Here is a 12,343-nt window from a genome sequence, read left to right as displayed (position 1 = left end):
CGGGGTGCGAGTTTTTCCCCAGTCATGTGACCAGGGAAAAGTTCACCCTGTTTCTGGTCAGTAGTGTAGGCCTTCTAAACTACAGTAATCAGCTATGATCAGTCAAAAGAGCACTGAGATGCCTGCCTGTACAAAGACTAATGCTCTGAACCAGGGGTGTTATCTGTAACGGTTCGATTCGAGTGCGGGTCTTTGTGTGCTAAAAGCGGGCGATTCCTCCGATCGATGTCTTGATTGAAGACGGCGATTAGTTAGTTTGCTGCGTGAAGCATCGCAGTTCTTGGCTAAAGCAAACGCTGTCATCCAAGGCAGCCCTCCTCAGATGGCGTTGGGCGGCACTTTGAGTTACTACAGTAATCGATATGACGACTGTACCACAATGCCTCGATGGCTTAACCAGTGTGTCCGCCAGGTCCTGTACTGACCTCTCGGTATTGGAAGGCGGAGATCCACAAAACGAATGGAAAAGTATAAAAAGCAGTGACTTTGTGGTCCTTGTTGTAGGCAGGTGACAAATCGCTGTTGGGAAGGAGACTACAAGTCCCAGAGTCCCTTTAGTCAGCCAGTGCTGACGAGCTGGTTTCCAGAGTGGAGTGTTTAAGAGGGGCTGGCTGGTGTATTCGGGCCTTACTGACAGACTCCTGAGCCTCCCTGTGTTTGCTCAAGGCTTTGGTCCTGTCATCTCGAGCGATGCTGTTTTAGGACCCCCCTCTTCATCCCCCCCCCCCTCCCTCCCTGCCACGCCAAAATCCCCACAAGTCCCTCTTCCCGCTATCAGCCGCCACCTGTCTCGCGGAGTGCTCTCCGGAGCTGGAGTCTGCGCTTCTGGAGTCGAATTCGGCGGAGCTTGAAGTGCCGTCTCCGTCTCCGCTCAGACCGTGTCGCTGGAGGGTTCAGAGAGGACCGGCGCGACCCGTTAGCGCCAGGCTGAGCTCGGCGTCTCGTTCCAGGGTCTGCCGATGAAGATCTCGTCGCGGCTGTTCGGGCGCCGGGGCGCTGTCGCGGGTACATCAAAGATCAGAGATAAGTCGCCGCTGGTGTGACGTTCTCCTGCTTTGGACGGATATCCCTGCAGGCTTCTACCGTGCTGCCATTTTAGGAGCTCCTGGAAATTGATCCTGAAAAATATTTTCAGAGCATATCCAGTTATTGGAACGCATTAGTGGGCGCCTACATTTTTTCTTTTTAAATTTAGGATCCCGTTTGTTCCTAAGTGTGGGGTGGGGTAAGGGGGGGTTACTGCAGGTCAGAGACTCTCACGATACCTCACACCCTCTTGTGTCAGATGCAACCTGTTATCATGCGCACCTGTCGTTCGATTACTGCCACGCAATTAAAGATGTTTTTCCAGGGCAGGCGACGTTGTTTAACAGTCCTCGTCAAAGACTAGATCAGATACCGTGCGCTTGTTTACGTTTTATTCGTCCCGGTTGGCTTCATAAACGTGACCTTCCACCCCGGCGTGGCGTTTACGGCCGAGAGAGAACGCGTCACGTTTAAAGTTTGCGTGATTTCGGTTTAGCCTCACGTTTAGGGGCGGGGTGAGACTGCTCTTCTGTGCAGTGTCCAGCGGTGGCCAGTGTAGGGGTGACATCAGCAACGTCGGACATCAGAGGCTTGTGTCGAAGGGTCACTGAACAAGATGCCTAAACCCTTATTGCTCCCAGTGAGCTGGTCAGTGCCTTGCATGGCAGCCTTAAAAACTGAGATATAAATACAGTCCATTTACCATTTACCAGTCTCCTGTTTGGACATGGTTGTCTTCCTGTTTGGGCGTGGCTAGCTTCCTGTGTAGCTGTGCCCAGTCTCATACATGGGTGCGACCAGCTTGCTGGAAGAACAGGTGCTGTGGCAACGTAAATCCCCTCCTGTTGGCTGGGATGACAAACAGCAACGATATCCGCCGCCCTGACCGTGCGGTCCCCGGGCACTAACCTGCAGAACGCGTCCGTCTCTGTCCACGCCCGACCCCTCCGCTCCGGCCCTGCAGGAGCGTCGGCCGGCGCGTCCGCGTCGAATCCGCGTCCGTCGCCGGGGCTCCGCGACGACCCCGTCCCGTCCGTTACCGCCCGGCGTTCAAGGACGGGCCGCGAACAAAAGCGCTTGCGTTGCGTATGGATTTTCCTGAGCGATAATTATGTTTTGCTCCAAGGACAATAAAGGCGAGATTGAGCGCGCGCGTTTGATGGAAGCGGCAGTAATGGGCGTGTAGGGCCCCCGCGCCCCCCCCCCCCCCCCCTCCGCCCGGGGAGGGGAGACCGAGTGAACGGAGTGCTCCAGAAGTGATTAAATATACTTCTAAATAACTGGCAGGCGGGATTGGAGAGGGAAATTAATTACCTGTCACCGAGAGTGATTGCTGTGGAGGAAAGTCCTCGATATTTGGGCCCTGTTTTCGAAAAAAAAAAAAAACAAGTGACGCTAGGTGGTTGAAACAGCATGATGAGGAGAGACTAATAATGATTTTAAAAAAAAAATAAGGTGCATGAGAAGTTCTGGAGATTCTCTGCAACTTAACGGGACCAGTGGGTGCATCCGCTCTGTTTAATAAGTTCTGGTGCTTTGAGAGAGTTTCGGTTGTGTGTGTGTGTGTGTGTGTGTGTGTGTGGAGGCAGTTCCTCCCCCTCCACTGTTTCTTTCTCCCCCCAGTTTGGGTTGCGGATTGCCGTGTGACTCTCCAGGCCCATTGCACTTCTGAACTGTCCTTTGAAAACTCAGGGGGGGAATATCCGTCCGCAGCGTTTTCGCTCCTTTCCTGTGCCACAAGCCGGGGCCTGACTCTCCTGCTGGAACCCCCGGGCGACACTCGGGACACGTTACCCGCGGTCGTCCGGGTCCGCCGCCCGCCGTCCGCTCCGCGGCGGTCAATTCTCCGCCGTGCGGCGTACGAACCCGCCCTGAGGAGAACGCCGTGAGGTTCCCTTCATTTTTGGAGGGGACGGTTTCCGTTACCGATCGTGGCCTCCCTGCACCGGTCCGGCTCTGGGAACGGGATACTCCCGGGGGGGTCTCCAGTTCTTCCGCAAGGCGGCCCAGAAAGGGGCTCTCTTACTGGGGAGGCCTCTCCCATCACCCCCTCCCCCTCCTGCCTCCATTGCCCCTCCTCCTCCTCCTCCCCGGCGCCTCTACCCCCCTCCCCTCCCCCGCTCAGGTAGTGCTGGAATGCATAATTGATAGGATCAGCGCTGCGCTGGAGAGAGATAACAGAGACGGGGGGGAGAGGGGACTGCAAGGCTTCAGAGATGAGGCCAGGGGCTTCCAGGACCTCCCCGTGCCCTGCCTACGCACCCCTGTCTGCCGGACTGTGTTCCCCACGTGCAGACGGAGGGGGGTTGTTGGTCCTGTATTTGTAGTGCAGTGGAATATGTAGCCTCGTGGCTGTGGTGCAATCACTGGGACCCGGGAGGTTGCTGGCTCAAGCCCCCGTGATAAGATCGATGCAGCAGTCGGGCCCTTGAGTGAGGCCTTTAACCCCACAGTGGGGATTGTCCCCTGCTTAGTCTAATCAACCGTAAAAGCGTCCCGCTATATAACAAATGAAAATGTAGTGTTAAATTAAAGGATCATGGGGAGAGGTGAATGTGTGTTCGCGGCAGCCTTTCCGGGTCGCATTCCAGAATATCCTGTTCTGGAAACGTCTGTGGTGATGTCACCGGAGCTGGGCTGTGGGTTCTTTCAGAGCAGTTTTCAGAACAGCCGGCGATAATCACGCTGGAATCGGGCCAGGGGACAGAGCGTCTCACTTCCCGATCTCCCGCTAAGAGTTTGGAAAGTTCCGGAGAGTTTAGCAGTGTTTATCGCCCCCCCCCCACCCCCCCACCCCCCTCCCCGCTGATCCGCTGTGAGAACACTTCCCGTTATTACCGGATACTTCAGTGTCACGGGGAACCCTGCGTTCCAGATGAATCGGCAACATCCGATTTTCGCGGTGGCGGGACCTCGGAACGAGGAACAGGGGGAAGGGAGTAACTTCCTAAAACTCCTGCCCGCCCCCCCCCCCCCCCCCTCCGCTAACCCTCTTCTCAGCTGACTTGTCATCTAAAGTCCAGCTGGCTCACGCAAAAGTATCCTAAAAATATGTTCGTCCTGCTTTTCTCCTCGCGTTCCCCCCCTCCCCCCCCCCCCCGGAGCTCACGGTCATCCTGGGAATCTGCAGGGGGGCGGGGAAGAGAAAGACGGCGGCCGTGAGGGTTGTGTGGAGCCGCTGTCCGGCGGTAAGCGGCGGCTGGCGTGCGGAGTCTGGCGTCGGCTCGGCCGCGATAAGAGGCGGTGAGAGACGCGGGCGGAATTTGACTGGGCGATTAGGCCGGCCTCGGGGCTGCGCCGGTCGGGGTAAGGGGGGGGGGGGGGGGGGCGCTGATGCGTGCCTGTCGGTGAATTCGAAGCAGCTGTGAGCTTGTTTATCAGGTGCCGGGACGGGCCACGCCTCGGGAGATTTGCATTGGTGGCTTCCTCTCAGGTGCCCGGGCCGGTGATGCGAAACACAGGCGGGGCGGGAGGGGAGGGGGGGCCTCACTACCGGCCCCAAAGTGAGGGAGAGAGAGAGCAAAGCCTGTCTGAAAAACGTCCAAGAGTAACCCCACCCCACGGGCTTGTCTGCGGACGCACCTCCCTGCCGTGCCGTGAGAAGCGTTTCGAATCGCCGGCTAATCGCTACTGGACCGTCAGCGACAGGCTTTTAAACCCAGGCGTGCGTGACATCACATATGGTACACGACGGCCTGTGGAGATGAACACTGGCGTTTACAGCGCATTTCATTAGCGCGGATGTGGTGTGTGTGTGCGTGCGTGCGTGTGTGTGGGTTTGAGTGTGACAGTGACTTTGTGTGCCTGTGCATGTGTGTGTGAGCGTATGTATTTATGTGTGTGTGTGTGTGTGTGTGTGTGTGAGTGTGAGTGTGAGTGTGAGTGTGAGTGTGAGTGTGAGTGTGAGTGTGAGTGAGTGTGGGTGTGTGTGAGAGTATGTATTTATGTGTGTGAGTGTGTGAGTGTGTGAGTGTGTGTGTGTGTGTGTGAGTGAGAGTGAGAGTGAGAGTGAGAGTGAGAGTGAGAGTGAGAGTGAGAGTGAGAGTGAGAGTGAGAGTGTGAGTGTGAGTGTGAGTGTGAGTGTGAGTGTGTGAGAGTATGTATTTATGTGTGTGAGTGTGTGAGTGTGTGAGTGTGAGTGTGTGTGTATGTGGGTGGGTGTGAGTGTGTGAGACACTGAGAGGTCTGGTTCCACACAGTGCTCCTGCTCTCCATGCTCACAGGGGCAGTGCCTCTGTGTTCTGCTCGTTTCACACACCCAGCCTGAGAACATGTCCCTCTGCAGGCCTCCAGTGCAAAAAGGCCCTTCCTCATTTCAGTCCTAATTGGCTTTTTGGGGAGGCGACCGGACCGCCTCTGCCCATAGTCATGCAGATAGGGGGGTCCCGGGTCTCATTCTGGTGCTAATCAGGGTGCTGAGGGCCCCTTCCTTTCGGTTGATGTGGGGCGGGGGGGGCCGGGGGAGGGGGGCGGGGAGCAGGTGCATCAGTGTCAGCGAGACTGTGCAGTAATCTGTACGTTATGTAAGGGCATTGCCTGGCTGGGCTCTGATTGGTAGGTTGTCTGTGGAAAGAGGCGGGCAGTTCCCAGGCCCCTCCCCTCTCCCGTGCTCTGTGCAGTGGATTGGTCAGACCCCAGGCCCTGCCCCCGGGTCCTCAATACAGTGTGTTCTGCCCAGTGCGCTGTGTGCCAGCCTGCAGCTACCCTGCTTTAGATCCGAGGGGTCAGCACACACACACACACACACACGATTAGGCTTAGTGTGTGTGTGTACTCATTTGTTCTGAGTGAGTGAGTGACTGTTTGTGAGTGAGTGACTGTTTGAGAGTGAGTTAGTGTGTGTGTGTTTGAGAGTGAGTGATTGCCTGTGTGAGTGTGATAGTGAGTGAGCGTGAGTTACTGTGTGTGTGTGTGTGTGTGTGTGTGTGTGTGTGTGTGAGTGAGTGAGTGACTGTTTGAGTGTGATAGTGAGTGAGCGTGAGTTACTGTGTGTGTGTGAGTGTGAGTGTGAGTTACTGTGTGTGTGAGTGAGTGCCTGTGTGAGTGTGATAGTGAGTGAGTGTGAGTTACTGTGTGTGTGTGTGTGTGTTCAGTGTCTGCACCCCCTTGTCTGTTCCCCCTCTCCCTCTCCCCTGCTCTGTGGGAAACGCTATCTCTCCTGCCCCACGCGGGCCCCTCCCCCCCAGCCTCTATGGGGCACAGGGGGCCAATGACAGGGCTCCCCCTGCTGGCGCTCACATCCGCAGGTCGCCATGACTACCGTGGCTGTGATAAATGCGGTGTAAATATACATCAGTTATATATGCTGTGAATGTGTACATCAGTGATAGATGTGGTTTTAATGTACATCAGTGGCATGAACTGAAGCGACAGGTGTGTTGTTAAACATACAGCAGTGATAGATGTTGTGTACATGTACATCAGTGATAGATGTGTTGTTAAACATACAGCAGTGATAAATGTGGTTTAAATGTACAGCAGTGATAGATGTGTTGTGAATTGTACAGCAGTGATAGATGTGGTTTTAATGTACATCAGTGATAGATGTGTTGTGAATTGTACAGCAGTGATAGATGTGGTTTTAATGTACATCAGTGATAGATGTGTTGTTAAACGTACAGTGTAGTATCCAGTGGGTCTGTCCACTGTGAAAGCCGGCCAGGAAGGAGGTCACAGTTTCAAACTCATTTGTGTTCACGCTATTCTTATTATCCGGCCATATGAGGGGATTTGTTCCGCGCATAATTCTGCACATCACACGGGCTTCAAACGGGAGACAGCCGCAGTCTCGGCTGCCCTTTTACCTGCCAGCTCCTGCTTTCATTTCCCCGTATCGCAATTCCTCATTTCCCTCATTACATTGACAAGCAGTTTCCTCGATTTATTCTTTCAATTCATTAATGACTTGTACTGTGTTATATGCCGTAGGCCCTGAATGCAGTTGCGAGTTTCTGATTCCTTATGCAACAAAACAGGGTGTCTGGTCAAAAAATAAGGGTTTTCTCTTAAAGCTCAGGCACTGCAGGCTGTGGAGAGTGTGGAATGCTGTAGTAGCGAAAGCCAGGTCTTCCCTGACTGCTTCAACATTTGTGGTGTGTGAATAAAGTGCTTTCTGAATTATTTACGAGTTATCATCGCCATCGCCGTCATTGTTATTGGCATTGTATTTAATAATAATGCACAGTGTCTGCTTGAAAGGGCTTGGTGGCTAACCACACGGCGTGTGCCTGTTGTGACCTTTGACCTGTGACCCCCGCCCACCTGATTGACCTTGCCTTGACCGTTTCAACCATTTTGCTCCAGTCACCTGGATTTGTGAATTAGCACAATTCTTCAACCAGGAGGCAGAACTAATGCGTGAAATCAGCTGGCTGAGTTTATGGGTGGAAGAAACACAAGGCAGGACTTTTACTTTCTGACCCCCTGATGACATGTTGTGACCTTTGACCCCTGCCTGCCTGACTGACCTTGTCTCTCCCCTCCAGAGCTCCGGAGATCATCCTGGGCCTGCCGTTCTCCGAGGCCATAGACATGTGGTCGCTGGGCTGCGTCATCGCCGAGCTCTTCCTGGGCTGGCCCCTGTACCCGGGGGCGTCCGAGTACGACCAGGTGAGCCTGGGGGGGAGAGCCCTGTGGGGGGGGGGGAGAGAGGCCAGGGCGGGGGTTTACAGTGAGCATCTCTGGCACTATAGGGGCAGCCTATAGCCTTGTGGCTAATGGGCTATAGCCTAGTGGCTAACGTGCCTATAGCCTAGTGGCTAACGTGCCTATAGCCTAGTAGCTAACGTGCCTATAGCCTACTGGCTAACGTGCCTATAGCCTAGTGGATAAAGTGCCTATAGCCTCGTGGCTAACGGGCTATAGCCTAGTGGCTAACGTGCCTATAGCCTAGTGGCTAATCTGCTTATAGCCTAGCGGCTCAGGTGCCTATCGCCGAGTGTCTAAGGTGCTATAGCCTAGTGGCGATACAAGGTACATGCCTGGGTACTGGAAGGTTGGTCGTTTAAGCCGTCGGCTAAGTAACTGTAATGTAATGTCACTGTCAGTTTCCTGACAGATTTGGCATTCTTATTCACGGACCAGTGGTGCCCAGTCACGTGCTGTGCAGTGCTGTATGGTTCGCAGGTTTCCATTCCAACCAATCACTACCCCTGATTTCACTAATTAACACATTTCAACCAGAGAGAAGGAGCAAAATCAGCGGGTAAAGTGATTGGTTGGAATGACACCTTCGTGGCACGTGATAGGGCACCCCTGTCCTAGACAGATAAGGCACATCTATGCAGCCCGATAAATGAAAACAAAGTTTATTTTGTTCTGGAGCGAAGGGAGGCGTCTTGTTTTGCAAGATGAAACTGGACACGGTGTACTTCGCTGAAGTACTTTTCTCTTCGTCTTTCCCCCCCCCTGTGAGTCCTGAAATCTAAGAGCTTCTATAATCGGCCGCCCTCGATCGCGGCTCCTGGAGTGCTCTCGCCGTGGGTATACCCCTCGCTCGGCATAAAAGTCTGGAGACGTGGGGAGAGCGTGAAAGTTTAATGCAACACGAGTGCTCTTCGCTGGTCTTTGAACGAGCGGGGGCCGTTATAGCGGTCGGAGCTGAGGGGCGAGCGTTACTCCTGCAGGCTTTGATGCTGGGCGGTTTCTGACCCTCGTACGTGCGTGATTCACTGCGCATCTCTCCCGTGTTTTTATTTCCCTGATTCTGCCCCCGCTTTACGAATGGAAAAGTGATGTGGTTCACAGGAGTATGGGCTGTTGTTGGTGTGCTCTGGATTGGTGCGGGTGGTTTGTGAAATGGAAATCTGTGTGTTTGTGAAATGGTGTCTGTGTGTTTGTAAAATGGCGTCTGTGTGTTTGTAAAATGGCGTGCTGTGTTTTGTAAAATGGCGTCTGTGTTGTTTGTGAAATGGCGTCTGTGTGTTTGTAAAATGGCGTCTGTGTGTTTGTAAAATGGCGTCTGTGTGTTTGTGAAATGGCGGTCTGTGTGTTTGTAAAATGGCGTCTGTGTGTTTGTGAATGGCGTCTGTGTGTTTGTGAAATGGCGTCTGTGTGTTTGTAAAATGGCGTCTGTGTGTTTGTGAAATGGCGTCTGTGTGTTTGTGAAATGGCGTCTGTGTGTTTGTGAAATGGCGTCTGTGTGTTTGTGAAATGCGCGTCTGTGTGTTTGTAAAATGGTGTCTGTGTGTTTGTAAAATGGTGTGCGTGTGTGTTTGTGAAATGGCATGTGTGTTTGTGAAATGGCGTCTCTGTGTTTGTAAAATGGCCGCCGGCTCTGTGTCTCCCCTGCAGATACGGTACGTCTGAGCAGACGCTGCACGGGCGCGGAGTATCTGAGCGCCGGACGAAGACGGCGCGGTTCTTCAACAGGGAGGCGGACTCCACCTACCCGCTCTGGAGACTGAAGTGGGGTCGCCGCGAGCGGACACACGCGCGCGTCCACGTCCACGCGCTAACGCCCCCTTCCGCAGGAGGGGAACCTTAACCCTTGTTACTAACGTAAAATCCCAACCGTGCCATATGGCGCTCTCAACATGTATCTTTTCAATCAATCAAAATGACTGCTGTACTATTGTTTTAAGCCCCTATTAAAACCCCTTCTTCGTATTGGGCTTGGGAATGAAAGGGTTACGCTAGCTAGTGCCTGCACATCTACAGGTGGTGCGATCGGTGCGGCCGATGAATGAGTAAATGTTAGGGGGAGTTTATCTGCGGTACAGCGAGTGAATCAGTTCTGGCGTTTGACCACGGCGCTTACTCCCCCCCCCCCCCCCCAGTTTTAACTGTAACCCTAATCCCTGGGGAAATTTGTCGGCTTTGAGAAGCGTAAGTGGAAAACCCCAGAGCGCTGTGCTGATGTCACCCATCGCCCCCTGAGCGGTCGACGGCTGTAAAACGGGACAGAGAAACGCTAACGATAGAGGAGCGCGGTTTCCGTGAACCGCTTTGCGCTCGGCGTTCTGCTGGCGGACCCCGCAGTCGCGGGGGGGAGGGGGGGCGGGAGAGCGCGGGGTGGTGGTGGGTGGAGGGGGGTGGCATGGCTCTCTGTGTCTTCAGGCTGCTGCGTGCGGGCTGCTGAGCGCGGGGCGCTGTGGCGAGGAGGTGGGGTTTATTTTCGCTCGCCGCTGAACTCGCCGTGAACCCTCTGCTGTGTCGGAGAGTCGAACTGCCCCCCTATCCCCCCCGCTCTCCACATAATGCCGTGGGTTAGCCGCGTTCGTCTCCCGTCACGCTGAAATTGACCACGTCTCCCCCGAGAACCCCCCCTCCCCCTCCCCCTCCCCCTCCCCCTCCCAGACTGCTGACATCACGCACGCCCCCCCCCCCCCCAATCGCCAATAGCAACCAGGTGGCGGGGTTTCCGGAGCGCGGCACTGCTCCGTGTCCCCTTAATGCTGAGTGTCACCGTAACCGCTGGCCGTGAGAGGAAACGCGAGCGTCATTAGCGCGCAGCTGAAACCGTTTGCTGTTCCCCGCGTCTAAATGCCGTGCAGGCTCAGAGTGCGGGCCTTTGTTCTCGCCGCGGGGGGCGACGGGGGGGGGGTTTAGCTTCTCCAGGTGTAGCGGCTCCTGCTTCCACGATGCGGTTTTTCGGAAAGACGTCTGGTGTGACGCTGACGTTCTGTTCTTTTTTAAATGTATTTATTTATTACCCCTGTTCTCCGCAGACCGCCTGAGGACCACGAGGGGGAGACTGGGATCAAGTCCAAGGAGGCACGCAAGTACATCTTCAACTCGTTGGACGACATGGCCCAGGTACGCCCGCTTCCCTGCCTGGGTTTACGGGGGTGGAGGCGGGGATGTGGGGCTAATTACATTACATTTACATTACATTACATTATTGGCATTTGGCAGACGCTCTTATCCAGAGCGACGTACAGTTGAATAGACTAAGCAGGAGACAATCCTCCCCTGGAGCAATGCAGGGTTTAGGGGCCTTGCTCAAGGCCCAACGGCTGTGCGGATCTCATTGCGGCCTACACTGGGAATCGAACCACCACGCTTGTGTGTCCCAGTCTCAGCCACAGGTACACGGCACGTGCTCATCTAAAATTCCCTCGAGCGTTCTACTCATAGCGGGCTTTCGCGGATTCCGCATTTACAGATACAAACATTGGTTCAAAAAAAATAAGAGAAGAAAAATAAGTAATAAAAAAGAAAATTGTAGTTTCGGCTCACAAATTGCGCACAAATTGGCGTTTAGGTCGATGGGGCCTGGTGTCTGTTTGAAAGTTGTCTCAGCAGGTTTCTGTCTGCGCGGATGAGAGAGAGGGTTATAGTGAGTGAATGAGGGGAAGGATCGCGGAGACGCAGAGTGAATGGTAACACTGCTACCGAGAGAAGCCTCATTGTAGGGGCAGCGAGTCCACACAGACATCAAAGGGGAAAAAGACTGAGAGTGAGATTTTAGGATGGAGGAGAGAGGGGGGGGGGGGAGGAGAAAGCGTGCCTCTGAACAGGCCGGGGTGTCACTGGAGAGGTCAGGCGCGAGGGTTACGGTTTCTCAGAAGCGCTGGGGTTCGTGCTTTCGGCTCAGAACTGATCTGAGGGATGTGTGGGGTGTAATGGATGGAGAAAAGATTAGTTTGGGCTGTGGTTCTTTCTGGAGGGGTTCATGGGGGTGTGTGATGGGCTTGCGAGTGGTCTGATTGGGGGGTGTGCGGGGGGTAGTGTGGCAGGGGTGGGGGGTTGTTTTGCAGCTGCCATGTGCAAGGATGTATGCTCTGTGGTTTTCAAGCGCTAGCACACACAAGATTTACCTCTCTCTCTCTCTCTCTCTCTCTCTGCCTCTCTTTCCGCACGTTCTTCGTCCTGTTATCAAAACCCAGGAAAGAGCGCTTGGCTAAAACTGTATTAGTGGGAACTGGAGCTGACGATCGTGATCGATGTGTGATCTGTGGTCTGTGTGTTTGTATGTATAGAGTACAGCACAGTGTGTGTGCGTGTGGGGGGCAAGAGGGGTGACTTGTTCCTTTCTGTCTCCGGTTTGGCCAGTCGTAACTGGTTCCAATCTCAGAGCCCAGAATTTAGACAAACAAGATATTTTTCCCAGCCGGGAGCATGTGCCTAAGTGCATGGTGGGTAATGGTGGAGGTGGGGGGAGTGGTGGGATTGATGGGTCGCCGTGGAGACGCCGGCCCTGCAGCCCCCTGCTGACCCCCACACACTGCATTAGAGAGGAGACGCACTCATCACTCGCCAGGCTGAGGACAAGGTCGAGTCCTCTCTCCATCTCTCTGTCTCCCTCTCTCCATCTCTCTGTCTCTCTCTCTCCCCCCTCTCCCTCTATCACTGCTCTCTCTCCCACTCTCTGCAT

At 54.4% G+C, this 12,343-nt stretch overlaps 1 protein-coding gene across 1 annotated transcript in view; it reads left to right on the top strand.

Moving 5' to 3' along the window:
* LOC133119346 (homeodomain-interacting protein kinase 2-like) overlaps nucleotides 1-9,333 on the top strand; it is a 44,496-nt gene extending 35,163 nt beyond the window's left edge. Inside the window, exons 3-4 of the mRNA XM_061229882.1 lie at nucleotides 7,512-7,635; nucleotides 9,319-9,333. Coding sequence (XP_061085866.1) covers nucleotides 7,512-7,635; nucleotides 9,319-9,333 — 139 coding nt within the window. The remainder of the gene's footprint in view (nucleotides 1-7,511; nucleotides 7,636-9,318) is intronic.
* The last annotated feature ends 3,010 nt before the right edge of the window (nucleotides 9,334-12,343 follow it).

The sequence above is a fragment of the Conger conger genome, chromosome 19 (genome assembly GCF_963514075.1).
Source record: "Conger conger chromosome 19, fConCon1.1, whole genome shotgun sequence".
Taxonomy (NCBI): Eukaryota; Metazoa; Chordata; class Actinopteri; order Anguilliformes; family Congridae; genus Conger; species Conger conger.
Note: the sequence above shows the minus strand (reverse complement) of the source record. Positions and strands in the feature narration are given on the sequence as shown.